This window comes from Brassica napus, chromosome A7, assembly GCF_020379485.1.
Source record: "Brassica napus cultivar Da-Ae chromosome A7, Da-Ae, whole genome shotgun sequence".
NCBI lineage: Eukaryota > Viridiplantae > Streptophyta > Magnoliopsida > Brassicales > Brassicaceae > Brassica > Brassica napus.
The window spans coordinates 19443907-19458137 of NC_063440.1; the positions used below are offsets into that span (position 1 = coordinate 19443907).

Here is a 14231-nt window from a genome sequence, read left to right on the forward strand (position 1 = left end):
ACCAATAATATTAGATTATTAGATTTTAATGAGAGTGTGAAAATCTATAAACCAATAATACTAGACTTGAAAATTTTAAAACTCATTATAAATTAGATTCCCACACTAACACCCCCTTATAAACGCAAAAATATTAGTTCACATGATTTGGTAGTTCTGACTTGTGAAGTATATAACATTTTGGATTTCTTAAAATGTAAAAGATTTGTCTAAAGAATATATTACGTCCACCGTGCTTTTAAATATGTTCTCGGTTTCTAGACATATGCAAGTATACGTAAGCCTTCTTTCAAGTACATACATCAAACTAAATCGACTCTTTAGCACAACAACGTAAGCTCTAAGCCCGTAGAGAACTCGGAGAAATGGGCGGTAGTACTATAATGCAATTCATATATATTACACTTTCCAAAAATATAATCTTCGCAATCTCAGGGTGTAACGATCCACTTAATGCAATTCATATACGAAGTGGATGAAAGCAATATTTTTTATTTGAGAACAAAACGAAGATTAAATCGACATTATCTTAGTAGAGTTCAATGACTCAATTATCTGACCATAGTTTATACAACTCCTCCATTGGAGGCATCTCCTTGAAAAATCTATCAAACTCAGTCGTCGTCCCCACTTCTCCTCCACCGCCATTGCTCCGTCTGGAATCTTCGACTATTTTACTACCTCCACCGTAACAACGGACGTCGGAAGTGGATGGAGACTCGAAAGGACCGGGGGCTACGATGGCATCCTTACCGGTGAGTTCTTGAACAACAGTCTTGAAGCTACGTGTATCTGTTTCAACGTATTGTGTGTTAATGAACACAACTTTCATTGGCTCCGGTTTCACTTTCCCTCTTTCAGACATTATTAAAGAAATCAATCTAAAGGGAAAAAACAAAGAAAATGTAAGAGTTTTGGTGTTGTTGATGGTGAATGATCTTGGTAGGCAGTTTTAGAGCTCTCCCAGATGTTTGTAGTTTTATATGCCTACTTGAGTGTGTATATATAGAGAAACACGAATCATAAGTTCATAATCATATGATATATTGTCGTGGGGGCACTGAAGTGGGTCAGTTTATTAAGTCAAATTTTATATTATTTTTAAAATAAACTTATTATATTGTCCTATATGAAATAATAGATGATGACCTAGAATTTTATTTTTCGACGACCAGAGTTTTATCGTTATTTAGTTGTGGTCGTTGAATTTCCAAATTGTTTTATTGGGTCGAACGATGTTTAACTATATACTAGAGATTGACCCGCACGCCCGTGCGCGTGTTAATTTTTACGGTTTTATAAATTATTTGTTATTTTATCATTAGTGTTATATATTTAAGATGTGTCGTCGTATAACTAATTGTATTCAAAATATTTGGATTGAATCGGGTAATAAGATTATTTTTGGTACAAATATACACTCTTTTCAGATACATTGGTTAATTAAATATTTTTATATTTCTACACATCAAAATCAAAATCATTCAGACCCGAGAGGATCCAACTCAAGCATCATACATAAATTTATAATATCCAAGTGGCGCCTAATTTAAAAATCCAAAAAAATTAATCCCGAAAGAAACAACTTGTACCTCAATGAGTATCCGAATGTCCATACTTAACTGATTTTGCAAATAGATTAAAAAGAAAACTCTTTCTATATATTTGGCAAAAATAAGAAAAATAGAAAGAATTTTTTATTTAATAAAATAGTTATATGAAGTGAAACATTAAGTGATAATAAATGTAATACTTTTTAATTATTTTGATTTAAATTATTATCTTGTTCATATAAACTATGCCTTTGAATTATGTGTTTTGCTATGTAATTTTTCACCAATTGGAACTAAGACAAAAGAAAGTTTTAGTAAAACATATTAAACCAAACTATTAACCATATGCAAAACTCGGTTATCTTACATTTTTATTTTTTTTATAATTGCACAAAGTTAATATTGATTAACTAATAAATAAAAATCTACATTATTACTTTTACGGTAAATATAATTAATGATGTGATATATTGTTAAAGTAATATAATTAATGAAATTACTAAAATAAAACTATACTTATATTTTTATACATTAATATTTGTTTTTCATAATTAGTGTTTTATATTTTAGATATGTCGTGATATAACTAATTGTATTCAAAAGATCCGGATCGAATCAGATAATATGGTTATTTTTGGTACAAATATCCAAACTCGTTTCAAATACATTGGTTATTTAGATATTTTAGGGTCATATACATCAGAACCAAACTCATCCAGACTCAAAAAAATTCAACTCAAAACCTACACATAAATTTATAATATTCAAGGAGTGAGTAATTTTAAAACAAAATAAAACGATACCCGAAAGGAACGACTCGTACCTAAGTGGATATTTAGTGTTCATGCCTAACTGATTTTATAAACTAATATAAATGATATTTTTTATGTGTTTTGCTAAATTAAGTGAAACTGAAAGAGATTTTTTTATTTAGTAAGCAATTATATTGAGTGAAAAATTAAGTGACAATGAATGTAATTCATTTTTATTATTTTGATTTAAGTTATGATTTTATTCACTAAACATGTTTTTGAATTATGTTTTTGGCTACGTAATTTTCCACTGATTGAAAAAAAAATGTTATAGTAAAACAAATTAAAACAAACGCTTAACCTTATGCAAAACTCAGTTATTTTACTTTTTTGATTTTATAATTGACACAAAACTAATATTGATTAACTACTAAATAAAATCCACACTATTATTATTATGGTAATATAATTAATGATGTAAAATATTGTTAAGACAATATAATTAATATGAGTGAAATATGGAAATACAATTAATGTAGTACTGCTATCTTCGTTTCCAAACAATTTTCAGTTATAGTACTATTCATGTTTCCAAACATTACTAAAGTGTACTTCAGTTTTAATAATATAGATGGTTCGTTCTAGAAATGCTTACCTTTTCTTGACTAAGCAGTGCCTACCTTGATGTGATGATTGAAAGATTTTGTACCTATATAGATTTTTATTCCTGATTGTTTGTTAATGACATGATTTTCTTAAACTTCATCAATGAAATGACTACTACGATTCTCCCCGGTAGATTTTAACAACAATACTAATTACGAAATAACTATCCCCCTTGAAAAAAGAACGCTAACCATGATTATGAAAAAGTAAACAATAACAATAATTTTTACATGCATAGTGTTCTTTTATCTCCTATTAAACTAGATGCATATAACATAAATGACCAAAAAATCAAAATTTTGAATTAGTTACACTTGTCCTTTTAAAAAACAAAGTATTGAATCTTTAAATGAATTTTTTAGTTCAGTGATTAGAATTGTAGAAAATGTGATGATGGCATGTAAGCCTCAAATGATTTAAAACATAATAATTAATGATATATTATCAGCAAAAAAACTAAAAATTGTCATACATTCATTCTAATTTCTACCCTTGATGCGATCAATCATAATCACTTGGCTTCCAAATATACATATATATGAACTCTTTGATGGTTGAGACATGTTGACCGTTAACACAGTCCAGCAGCCTTAACGGACCAAACATTAAATTTTCATATCACTATATAACTAATTAACCATCCTCTTCTTCTTTTTGTCGACTCAACTATCTATAAATATTAAATGTACCAAAAACACTACATTTTTTATCGGGTCAAAGCACACCTTCTTTGATGAAATCCTATCCACATCATGCGAAATGCAGACTGGAAATTTTACAGAAAATTTAGAAAGTATTTGCACGTGTGTAGAATTTACACGTCCCAAAAACTATTTTGATGTACCAAAATAAAATCTTCTTTGGTTATTTATGTATCTAGAAAATATTGACGTGTTGTCCAAAAAAAAAAAAATATATTGACGTAATGACGTAAGACCTTTTTGCGAGTGATAGAGAATGTGTCTCAAATAATTAGACTTTTCTTTTTATAAATATTAGTGTTTCACATTTAGGAACAAGAGAAAACAGTACATAAAACACAACATATGAGGTAATGTTTGCGTATAATTCAATGGATCGAAATTATTCAAGTTAACTATTATTATGAGGTAATTTTAATAATACGCATCTTGAGTTTATGAATTCATAACTTGATATAGCTTAACCATACTTTTAGACATCATCATTTTCTTATTTTAATTTGTAAAAGAGATTAAAAATTCCACAATGATGTAAGAAGTCAAGGATAGTTACATACGATGTTTCATGGAGAGTTCCAAACTTCAAGAGGGACCCGGTCAGGCGGCCAGCTCCTCCAACTGCCCATTTTTTGTCTGACTCATATTCTTTCCGCAAATTATTTCCACAAATTGCAAAATAATTACCAATTTACGCTTAATTGAAAAATATTATTATATATTTATATATCATTTTGTCAATTTTCTTTCCAATTAAAAAATCATTGTATGAACATATGTGGGATCAGTCGAAGGACATTAATGAATCAGTTATTCGTTATTTCATTAGGATGTTAAAAATTCAGTGTTTGAATGTTTGATATCATCATATTCAGAATATTCAGCAACACATGAACATACAAAGCCAAAGTCAAGTTTGGCAATAAAAGACAGAGTGAGATCTTGACTAAAAATCTTGACTCGCCTGCATTTTTCTGTTTGTTTTGATCGTCTTTTAGAAAAAGTATTAAAAAATCTAGTAGTTTTAAACTTTTACTTAAGTACTACTATTTCGACACCGTTCAGGCGGATTTTAATTTATAACGATTAATTACAATCAGATCCAAAACAATGAGTTTGTCTTTTCCAAACTAAAATATTTGCTACAGAATAAATCGCACAAAATAGAAAATATTTGCTACAAAATAAAACGCATAAAATAAGGGTTACAAACTTACAGTTTACAAATGATGAGATTTAACATTTAAACCAAGAAAAATAAAATAAGATGAGATAGTTTTTCGGTCCCAGAGTTTTTTTTTGTAATCAAGAGTAAAAATTGCGTAAACACACATAAAAAGATATATTAGAGAGAAAATAAAATGCAAAAGAGTGGACTAGAGGTAGCCATTTAAAATACACCAAATCAAAGGATAGATACAGAAGAATACAATGTTTTCGATTTTGGTATCTACAGTTTTGAGACTAAACGTGCCTGATGAGCATCACAATCGGTGACTATGTGGTTACCTGCGATCTCTTTTAAAAAAGTGCATGCACCCACTTAAATGCCATTGTGATCAGTTCGAACTCTTCTCTCATCATCCGAAGCACTTTTCCTCACTCCAGCCTCTCCTGCTGCCAACGAGAACACCATCGGACGTCGTCCTATATGTTTCCCAATTTAAAAAGTCAAGAAATGGCGAGAATGAATAATGAGTTTCTTGTATCACAAGTAGATCAAATATTTCTTGTCGTGCAAGAAATCTAAGGCACTTACAAATATGCCCAAGGCTCCAAGCGCAAGTGCTTTGAATACACCAGTTCCCAGTACCGACTCTAAGTGAGTGCACAGAGTGCAAATGCTCAGTCCTACATTTTTAATCAAAATTTTAAATACTCTTTAGGGTCCCAAATTTTTTAGCTTTTACATATTAAGGGTTTAACTCTGAAATTCAGTTATTAATTATTTTTTTAAATACGGTACATGGCCCATCTGCTTTTTGAACTGGGCCTGTCAGAGCACCGGAATCCTTCCCATGAGGTGCCTTAACAATCTGAGAACCAGATTTGTAAGATTTTTTTCTTCTTAACTATGATTGGTGTATTATTTTCTTCTGTTTTTTGAACTAATATTTCTTTTCTGTTGCATAAGATATTAGATAACGATATAAATATGACTATGATTGTATTAACGTGCATATATGTATTTGAGTGATAGCATAACCTGAAAAGGGTGTGAATTTAATTTAGTGGAAACACACTAAATAAAACAAAAACTCATCTTAAAAAAGCATATAGATTCTTATGCGCAGATGACAAAAAGAAGATTCTTATGCGCAATAAAAACAGTATTTGGGTTGTCAATTATCGAGTACTAAATATTATTTATGGTAAAAGTATAGGAGACAAAATACTATTGGGTTGTGACACAAAATTTAGTTTTCTGTTCAAGTAAATTACAATTCGCTTAAAAGAGCCCAGCCCAAACGAGTCTATAGCAAATTTTAATGACGTAAGTAGTTGCCTAAGCATTCAATGTTATATAGACAATCTACAGATTCTACTCACTCCCCGAACCATCTAGAATCGAATAACTCAGTCAGCGTACGTTACTCTCCTACCTTCCACACCTAGTTTTTTTTTTCCTTTTTTCTTTGAGGAAGGGCATCACACCTAGTTTCTTGAACTTTTAGCTCATTTTCTTAATTCTAATTCATATCATTTATTTTGTATTCAACTAACTTTCAAGATGAGCACCCTTTTAGATAATTTTAATCAATAAACTCTTAACAAATAATTGATTTTACAAAGTAATTAGTCCAATAGATTAGGTGTTTACATACAAAAAATAGTATTTTGTTTCATTTTCCAAAGAATTAAAATTGAAACATTTGGGCCATGTCTTATGGGCCTTCTCATATATTGAAATTAAAAATCTGCGACCGACAAAAACAATTTATCCACATGCTTCGAAAAGATTAAGTTGACATAAACAAATGTAGAAAGCAAAATCCATTTTGGTACCCATCACCTGTCTTTATAAACAACGTAACCCTCACACTCTCTCAACACAAGTATCCACAAGATCACAATCCAACAGTAAACAAATCTCTTTTTGGTGAGCTTCCAGTGATCGCAAAAAACAATGGCGAAGGAAGTGATCCTTCTTGATTTCTGGCCTAGCATGTACGGCATGAGGACAAGAATCGCGCTGAGGGAGAAAGGTGTCGACTTCGAGTACAGGGACGAGAATCTGAGGGAGAAGAGCCCTCTGCTCCTCCAGATGAACCCGGTTCACAAGAAGATTCCGGTTCTGATCCATAACGGTAAACCGGTTTGCGAATCAGCCATTCAGGTTCAGTACATCGACGAGGTGTGGCCTCACAAGAACCCTATCCTCCCTTCTGATCCTTACCAGAGAGCTCAGGCTAGGTTCTGGGTTGATTTCATCGACAAGAAGGTAACCAAAGTTTCGATCTTTAGATGGAGTTGTTGTTAAAGTTTTAATCTTTTTGCCTAAAGTTGAAGCTTCATGAGCTTGAAACTGATGAGTTGTTGTTAAAGTTGATGCTTCATAATCCAGATCCTCTGTTTTTGGTTAGGTTGAGATCATACTCTGTTTTTGGTTGGATTGAGATCAAAGTTTGGATCTTTAGATGGAGTTGTTGTTAAAGTTTTGATCTTTAGATGAGTTGCTGTTAATGTTTTGATCTTTAGTTGATGTTTCATGAGTTTGAAACTGATGAGGAGTTGTTTAAGTTGATGCTTCATAATCGAGATGCTCTGTTTTTTTCTTAGCTTGAGATCAAAGTTTGGATCTTTAGATGAGTTGTTGTTAAAGTTTGGATCTTTAGATTAGTTGTTGTTAGATTTTTGATCTTTAGATGAGTTGTTGTTGTTAAAGTTTGGATCTTTGATGTCACTTAAATTTGATGCTTCATGGGCTTTACCTTTGAGCTTTGTTTGGGTGATCAGATGTACGAGGCACAGAGGAAGGTGTATGCGACCAAGGGTGAGGAACAAGAGACAGGCAAGAAGGAGTTTATTGAGATTCTCAAGACTCTTGAAACCGAGCTTGGAGACAAGCCTTACTTTGGTGGGGATGACTTTGGCTATGTGGATATTGGACTTATTGGATTCTACACATGGTTCCCTGGGTATGAGAAGTTTGGTAACTTCAGCATCGAAGCAGAGTGTCCGAAACTGATTGCATGGGCTAAGAGGTGTATGCAGAGGGAGAGTGTGGCCAAGTCCTTACCTGATCCTGAGAAGGTTGTTGAGTTCATGGCTATGCTCAGGAAGAAATTTGGGGTTGAGTAGAAGATCTGTTTGTTTCTCGTTTTGTTACTATTTGTGCTCAGTTGTGTCCTGTTTTACTTTGGTTTGATGATCATGTCTTTTTAAATAATGCTAGAGCTCTGGATGGATGTGGAGAGAATTGTATGTTCTTGTTTGTTTGCATCTTAAGCGTGGAATAAATGATGTTTTAGTAACTTGAGATTTCTAAATAAAAATGTGTTTTGCAACGGCGGGGATTGATCTTCAGTGAGGGTTTAGCTTACAGTAACAAATGTGAAATGCTTGTAGTGGCTCGAGTATTTTCTAGTTTCACTCCATTTTTTATTTCAAAATAAAGTTTGGAATAAACTTTTTTCTTAGTTTCATTCCATTATAGAATAAAAAAATGAGGATTACTTTGAAAGTAGAATAATAACTTTATTTTCTATCTATTATTCTATTTTCTAGATGTGAAATGAAGTAGGAGTCTTAACTTTCATTTTGAAATAAAAAGTAAAGTAATACACCAAAAATGTTCTTACTGAGATCAAAGATATTATAGCAATATTACTTTCTCCACTGAATATCTATGAACTAAATATTAATATAACATAATTTTGATATTATTTTCTAAAAAGTACAAGTAAACTAATGTAGAAAACCACATAAAGTTTTTTCAAGATTTTTTTATAGTTTTCGGACAAAAATTGTTTCTAACTCTCCCTTTTCTTTTCGTTTATTTTATTATGGAAAAACTGGTTGAGAGGCTGACGATAATCGTTTCTACACATACGGGTTTCATCATTTGATGCTTAGTGGGCTCGGTTGATACAGCCTTTGAGTTTCTTATTTTATGGCATGCAATTGCACATTACTGTTAAGACTTTTTTTTCTCCATATTTTACAATTAAATAGAATAACTCTATTATATAGTTGTATTTGCTCCAATAATTCACTCTATAATAGAGTACAATATATAAAATGTTGTCTTTTTACTCCATGGAGTGAACCATTATAGTGTTACTCTATAAAAACAATATTTCTTTATATTTTAGTCTATTATAGTATAACTCTATTATAGAGTGAATCATTGAAACAAATCCAATTTTATAATAGAGTTACTCTATTTTAGTGTAAAATATAAAAAAAATAATAGTATTCAATTGAAGATAATCTTACTCCGGACTTCGATAGTAGCACCACCGCGAGCCGACGACACTAATGTAAATTATGATGTCACATATTCTGGCTTGAAATGTTAGTATCAAAATATATTACAGTGTAAATTATGATGTTACATATTCTGTTTTGAAGTGTCTATATTGTTGAAATACTTTTTGATATTGTTTGTAAACATTAATAGCAATATAAATTAAAATTGTTTGGAAACATGTATAGCAATATAAAAAAGAAGTTTATTATCTTTTTAATAATTTCATTAATTGTCTTTCTATATACTAGAGATTTTTCCGGGCTACGCCCGGGTTTTTGACTAATATTTTTTATTTAATTTGTGTAATACCTATAATTTTTATCCATGTTATATAAATATGAATTATGATTAATGTTCAAAAACAAATTTATTCTTGAAAACTATATAGGCACATGTATTTTGTGTATCGGCTCGGTTTATTTTCGTTTTAGGTTATAGAATATATGATTCATTCTGGAATTTAAGAAATTCAATTTTATTCAGTTTAGTTATTTCGGTTTTCGATTTTGTTTGGGTAACAAAGTTAAGAACCGACTAATATCGGAGATAATTTTGAATCTTATCCGTTTTGGTGTTGTTTATTCGGTTAATTTGGGTTAAAAAGGTAAAATTAAGGTTTCAGATAAAATATCAGATTTTGGGGTTTTTGATAAAAACCCGGATAACTTAAAATATCTTTGATAAAAAAATATTTGAGTATTTTGCTTTAAAAATAGTATTTTAGAAATATTTATTTATTTTAAATCTAAATATAGTTAATATTAATAATTATCTCTTATATACTAAAGCGCAAGTCGCTTGGCGAATCAAAGAGCGACATGTGGAATATGCATAAAAAATTAATAATGTCAATACAAAAAGAAAATTTCGATTCCAATTTTTCTCAACATCCAATAACTAAATCCCTAAAAATATTCAGATTATCAATACCACGTTCAGAAAAACCATAAACACCACTTCAAAAGTAATGATCATGATTCAAAACTGTTATGCCTTCCATATAACCTTCCATATATTAATTTTACTCTTTGTTTGATCTCCTTCTCTCCTTCGTTTTCTCATTCTTCTTCTCTATAGATTCATTTTTTTAAAAGGAATTCATATTAAAAAGATAAAAGAAAAATTTACAGATTAAAAAGGAAGAAGAAAACATATAACAGACACATACACAGAAAGAGGGACGCATGAAATGAAAAGCCAGCCAAGGTAAAAGAGAAAATAACAAAACAGTTTTATATTCATCACTTCATATTCTTCGTTTTTTGGATTGAGATTTTAACTGATGCAAAATAAAAATGTTTATGATTACTCTTAATTTAGTTCAGTTTCTTTCTATTCTCAATCAATAATCTCTTTTTTTTTCGCATATTTCAGATTAGAAATAGCCCTTGAGTGTTTTTAGAACTTATATCTTCAATAAAAGAATAGCAAATCAAAGCTTTGTCATTAACGAAGATAAAAAAAAGTATTTTTTTTAACAAAAGTGGAGAGAAGAAAATATATTTAAGCTAAATTTATTTGATTCCTTTAGTGTATTGAGAAAAGAAAGAAACAAATTTACGATTGGGTGGAACTTATTCGGCAAATGAAGTTTAGAAATCCAGGTTAGTAAAATTAGAACTTTTTTAAAAGGGTTAGTGAAACTAAAAAGAGCCAAACTCTCCAATGCTGAAATTAAAATTGCATCATGTTAAATTTCTTTTTAATGAAAAATTTCTTTCCTAACCTACTTAATTTTTTTTTCTTGGTCAAAAAAGAGAAAGGTAAACTTAAAATATATATATATATATATGTCAATACAATTCTCCATTTGCTCGAAGGTGTTTATTATTTGTGTGGTGATAATTCAAAGAAAGAAAATATATTTATCTATTTTCATTATAATTTCTATAAATACATTATATTTTTTTTATAAATATATATTTACATAAAAATAATATCCGTGCATAGCACGGGAGATAATACTATATCTTATAAAAATTCAAGTATTCATTTGGTTATCAGTTTCAATTCGATTTTGGTTTTTTGCTTATACAGATATAGAATTTGCTCAGGTAATTAATAGGATTCTTTGAACCCAAACTGAACCTGGTTCTTTGGTTTTCTGTTTTTCGATTTCAGATAATTGTGATGAATACATAATTACTTAGGGATTATGTGCCATCATTGCCAAGAAAACATGTGTGCCCACTGTCGATATACACTCGGAAGGTACGTCACATATACTATAGTTTGATTGTTACTTTGTGTTTCTTAAAAATTTGGGTGGTACGTCACATATTCTATAAATTGATTGATACTTTTTCTTTAAAATATGTGTACCAATTTGTTTGTGTAATTTCCTGGTCTAAATTGGCAATTACACCATTTTTCTAGTGATTTGCCCCCACATAAATGATATTTGAATAACTACCATGTTGAACTCCTGTATTGCTTTCTCTTTCTTGTTTTTAATGCACAACAAATAGAAAACTGTCAATAAAATCGATTTACAAAATGTCTGTTTTGTTAACTGAACAGGTGTGATAGATGAAGTCAGTTATGAGTCATATTAGTCTTTCACATCAGCCAAGGTTTTATGCTTTTTGTAGCAGCTTAAATCAGCAACATCAGCTATGTAAAACCCAACCCATACATCAAACCACATTATTCACTGATCACGCTTGGTCACCACACAACAGTGCCAGTTCACTCACTCATGGCTAGATTGCATACCTGTCAATCTGTCATATGAAATAACAAAGACGGTTATAACATTTGTTTTTTACACGTGAAATCATGGCAAAACTGAATAATAATTTACCTGGCTGCAAGTATTTAAGGAAGTTGTTGTTGTACTGGGAAAACATATGTATCTATTAGTAATCCAACCAACAGAAGCAAGGAGCAAGAAGCTTGCTAACATAAAGAGACAAAACAATGGCTTAAGAGTGCAGCACCAAACAAAACAATCTTGAGTTACTTTAAGCTAAAAATATTACTTATATCATAGATCTTTTCAAGGATATTCAAGTGTTTGTTTGTGCCCTTGATTTTGCGCCCAAAATTTCACTTGCTCTTCTTGTTCCTGTGTCGATAAAGCTTCACATGTTGACCCTCTCATGTACAACTTACAATAACCCTATCCAAGTATATGCTCATAAAAATATAGTATAATCAATAAGTTATATATTTTTTTAACGATCCTATATGTGAAGTACGAAAAAATTAGCAACCAATGACACACAACAAAAAAACGCCTAGGATGAAAACATAAACAGAAGCAGAGACATTTTTGGAATGGTGAATAAATTAGCATCACATTAGCAAACGTTGACAAACTATTTGTATTCAACTAATTACTATATTGTAAATGCAGGAACAAAAGCTAAAGACTAAATCCAATCATAAAACAATGTAACTCAGAGATGATATGAAAATATTAGAGAGCTTACCGTGAAGGTCACCTTTGAGGTCACAGTTAGTTTCAAAATCCTCATATGAATAGAACCAGAACCAGTCTTTGTAAAAAGGGAGCCAACATGTCAGAGTTGTATGAGAAAGAAATGGCTATGCTATGATCAGCAACCCGATACCGGTTTGCTTTTGGTAGAAGATGAAGAGTCTGTAAACTGATCCTTGTTTCATGGAATGAATCATTGAATAACCGTTCAGTTCCCTGTAGACAATGTGAAAGAAGATTAACATGGACGATGTGTTGTTTAGAGAGATAAAAAAAAAGAAGACAAACGATATTTAAAATAAAAATCAGGAGAAACTAAATTTATGAGGAAAAGGGTCCCAAAACTATATCAGATGATAACTGGGTTTCATGGGGACATGCATGGTGAGATATCATTGAAGAACATAACTTTGTGAGCATTGGCGGAGGAGACATGGACTTGCCTTTTGGTTGAGCTTGATTTGAGCAGGTTTGGTTATGGTTTGTAGCAAGGAAAGAAAAAACAGTATATAAAGATGTGATAGAGAAGTATGTGAAACGAATTCATAAAGAGTAAATTTAGAAAACTATTGATTGATAAGAGGTGCGATCGCGGTAACGAAGCGGAGAAGACGAAGTGACTGAGGGGAAATCGATCGAGGATAGGGGTTAACTCAAGTGGGCTTGTTTTGGGCCAGAACAAAATAATTTCATGCCACCGAAAGAAACCAGGATTGTTCATTTTCTGGTTGAGTAATGACGTGTCAAAAACTTGTCTCTGATTGGTCCGAATTTTTAATCCTAGGTGGCATGCTTCTCCTTTGAGCTTATTTTCTTTTTAGTATAGTATAGATCATTTAGTTTAACAATTTCATTAATTATATTATTTTAAAAATACATCACATCATTAATTATATTATCATAATAATAATATAGCATATTTTTATTTATTACTTAATCAACATTAATTGTGCCAATTATAAAATAAAAAATATAAAATAATTGGTTTTGCATATGGTTAAACATTCTGTTTAGTTTGTTTTACTTAAACTTTTTTATATATTTTAGTTTCAATCGGTAGAAAATTACGTAGCCAAAACATAATTTAAAGACATATTTTGTGAATAAAATAATAACTTAAATCAAAAAAAGAAAAATTTATATTTATTGTCACTTAATTTTCACTTCATATAATTATTTTACTAAAAAAAACTCTTTCTATTTTTGCTTAATTTAGCCAAACACATAGAAAAAATATTTTTTATTAGTTTATAGTTAAGCATGAACATTGACTATCTATTTATGTATGAGTTGTTCTTTTTCGGTAATGTTTTTTTTAAGTTAGGCCACACTTGAATATTATAAATTTATTTGTGGGTTTTGAGTTGGATTCTTCTGGATCTAGATGAGTTCGGTTCTGATGTATAGAAACTTCTGAAACGGGTTAGTATATTTATACTAAAAATAATCATATTACCCAATTCGGTCTAGGCCTTTTGAAAATAATTAGTTATATTACGATACATCTAAAATATATAATACTAATTATGAAAAACATATATCAATGTATAAAAATGTAAAAATTAATAACTGTGCGGATGCGCGGATCGATCTCTAGTTTGTATTAAAGTATATTTTTATGAACTACTTTATCAAAAATATTTATAT

At 30.4% G+C, this 14231-nt stretch overlaps 2 protein-coding genes and 1 long non-coding RNA gene across 3 annotated transcripts; 1 reads left to right on the forward strand and 2 right to left on the reverse strand.

Moving 5' to 3' along the window:
* Positions 1 to 376: 376 nt before the first annotated feature.
* Positions 377 to 6472, reverse strand: LOC106356917 (VQ motif-containing protein 10). The gene has a single exon (XM_048735739.1). The coding sequence runs from the start codon at positions 863 to 865 to the stop codon at positions 548 to 550; it is 318 nt and encodes a 105-aa protein (XP_048591696.1). The 5' UTR covers positions 866 to 6472; the 3' UTR covers positions 377 to 547.
* Positions 6473 to 6644: 172 nt separating this feature from the next.
* On the forward strand, positions 6645 to 8144 carry LOC106353438 (glutathione S-transferase U19). Its single transcript, XM_013793195.3, has 2 exons — positions 6645 to 7111; positions 7627 to 8144. Exons 1-2 carry the CDS (start codon positions 6797 to 6799, stop codon positions 7969 to 7971), a joined length of 660 nt encoding a protein of 219 aa, XP_013648649.2. The 5' UTR covers positions 6645 to 6796; the 3' UTR covers positions 7972 to 8144.
* A 3100-nt stretch (positions 8145 to 11244) lies between these two features.
* On the reverse strand, positions 11245 to 13459 carry LOC125576237. Its single transcript, XR_007314630.1, has 3 exons — positions 12577 to 13459; positions 11946 to 12209; positions 11245 to 11865 (listed from the first exon to the last, which is right to left on the reverse strand). It is a non-coding gene; the product is annotated as an uncharacterized LOC125576237 (long non-coding RNA).
* Between the last annotated feature and the right edge of the window lie 772 nt (positions 13460 to 14231).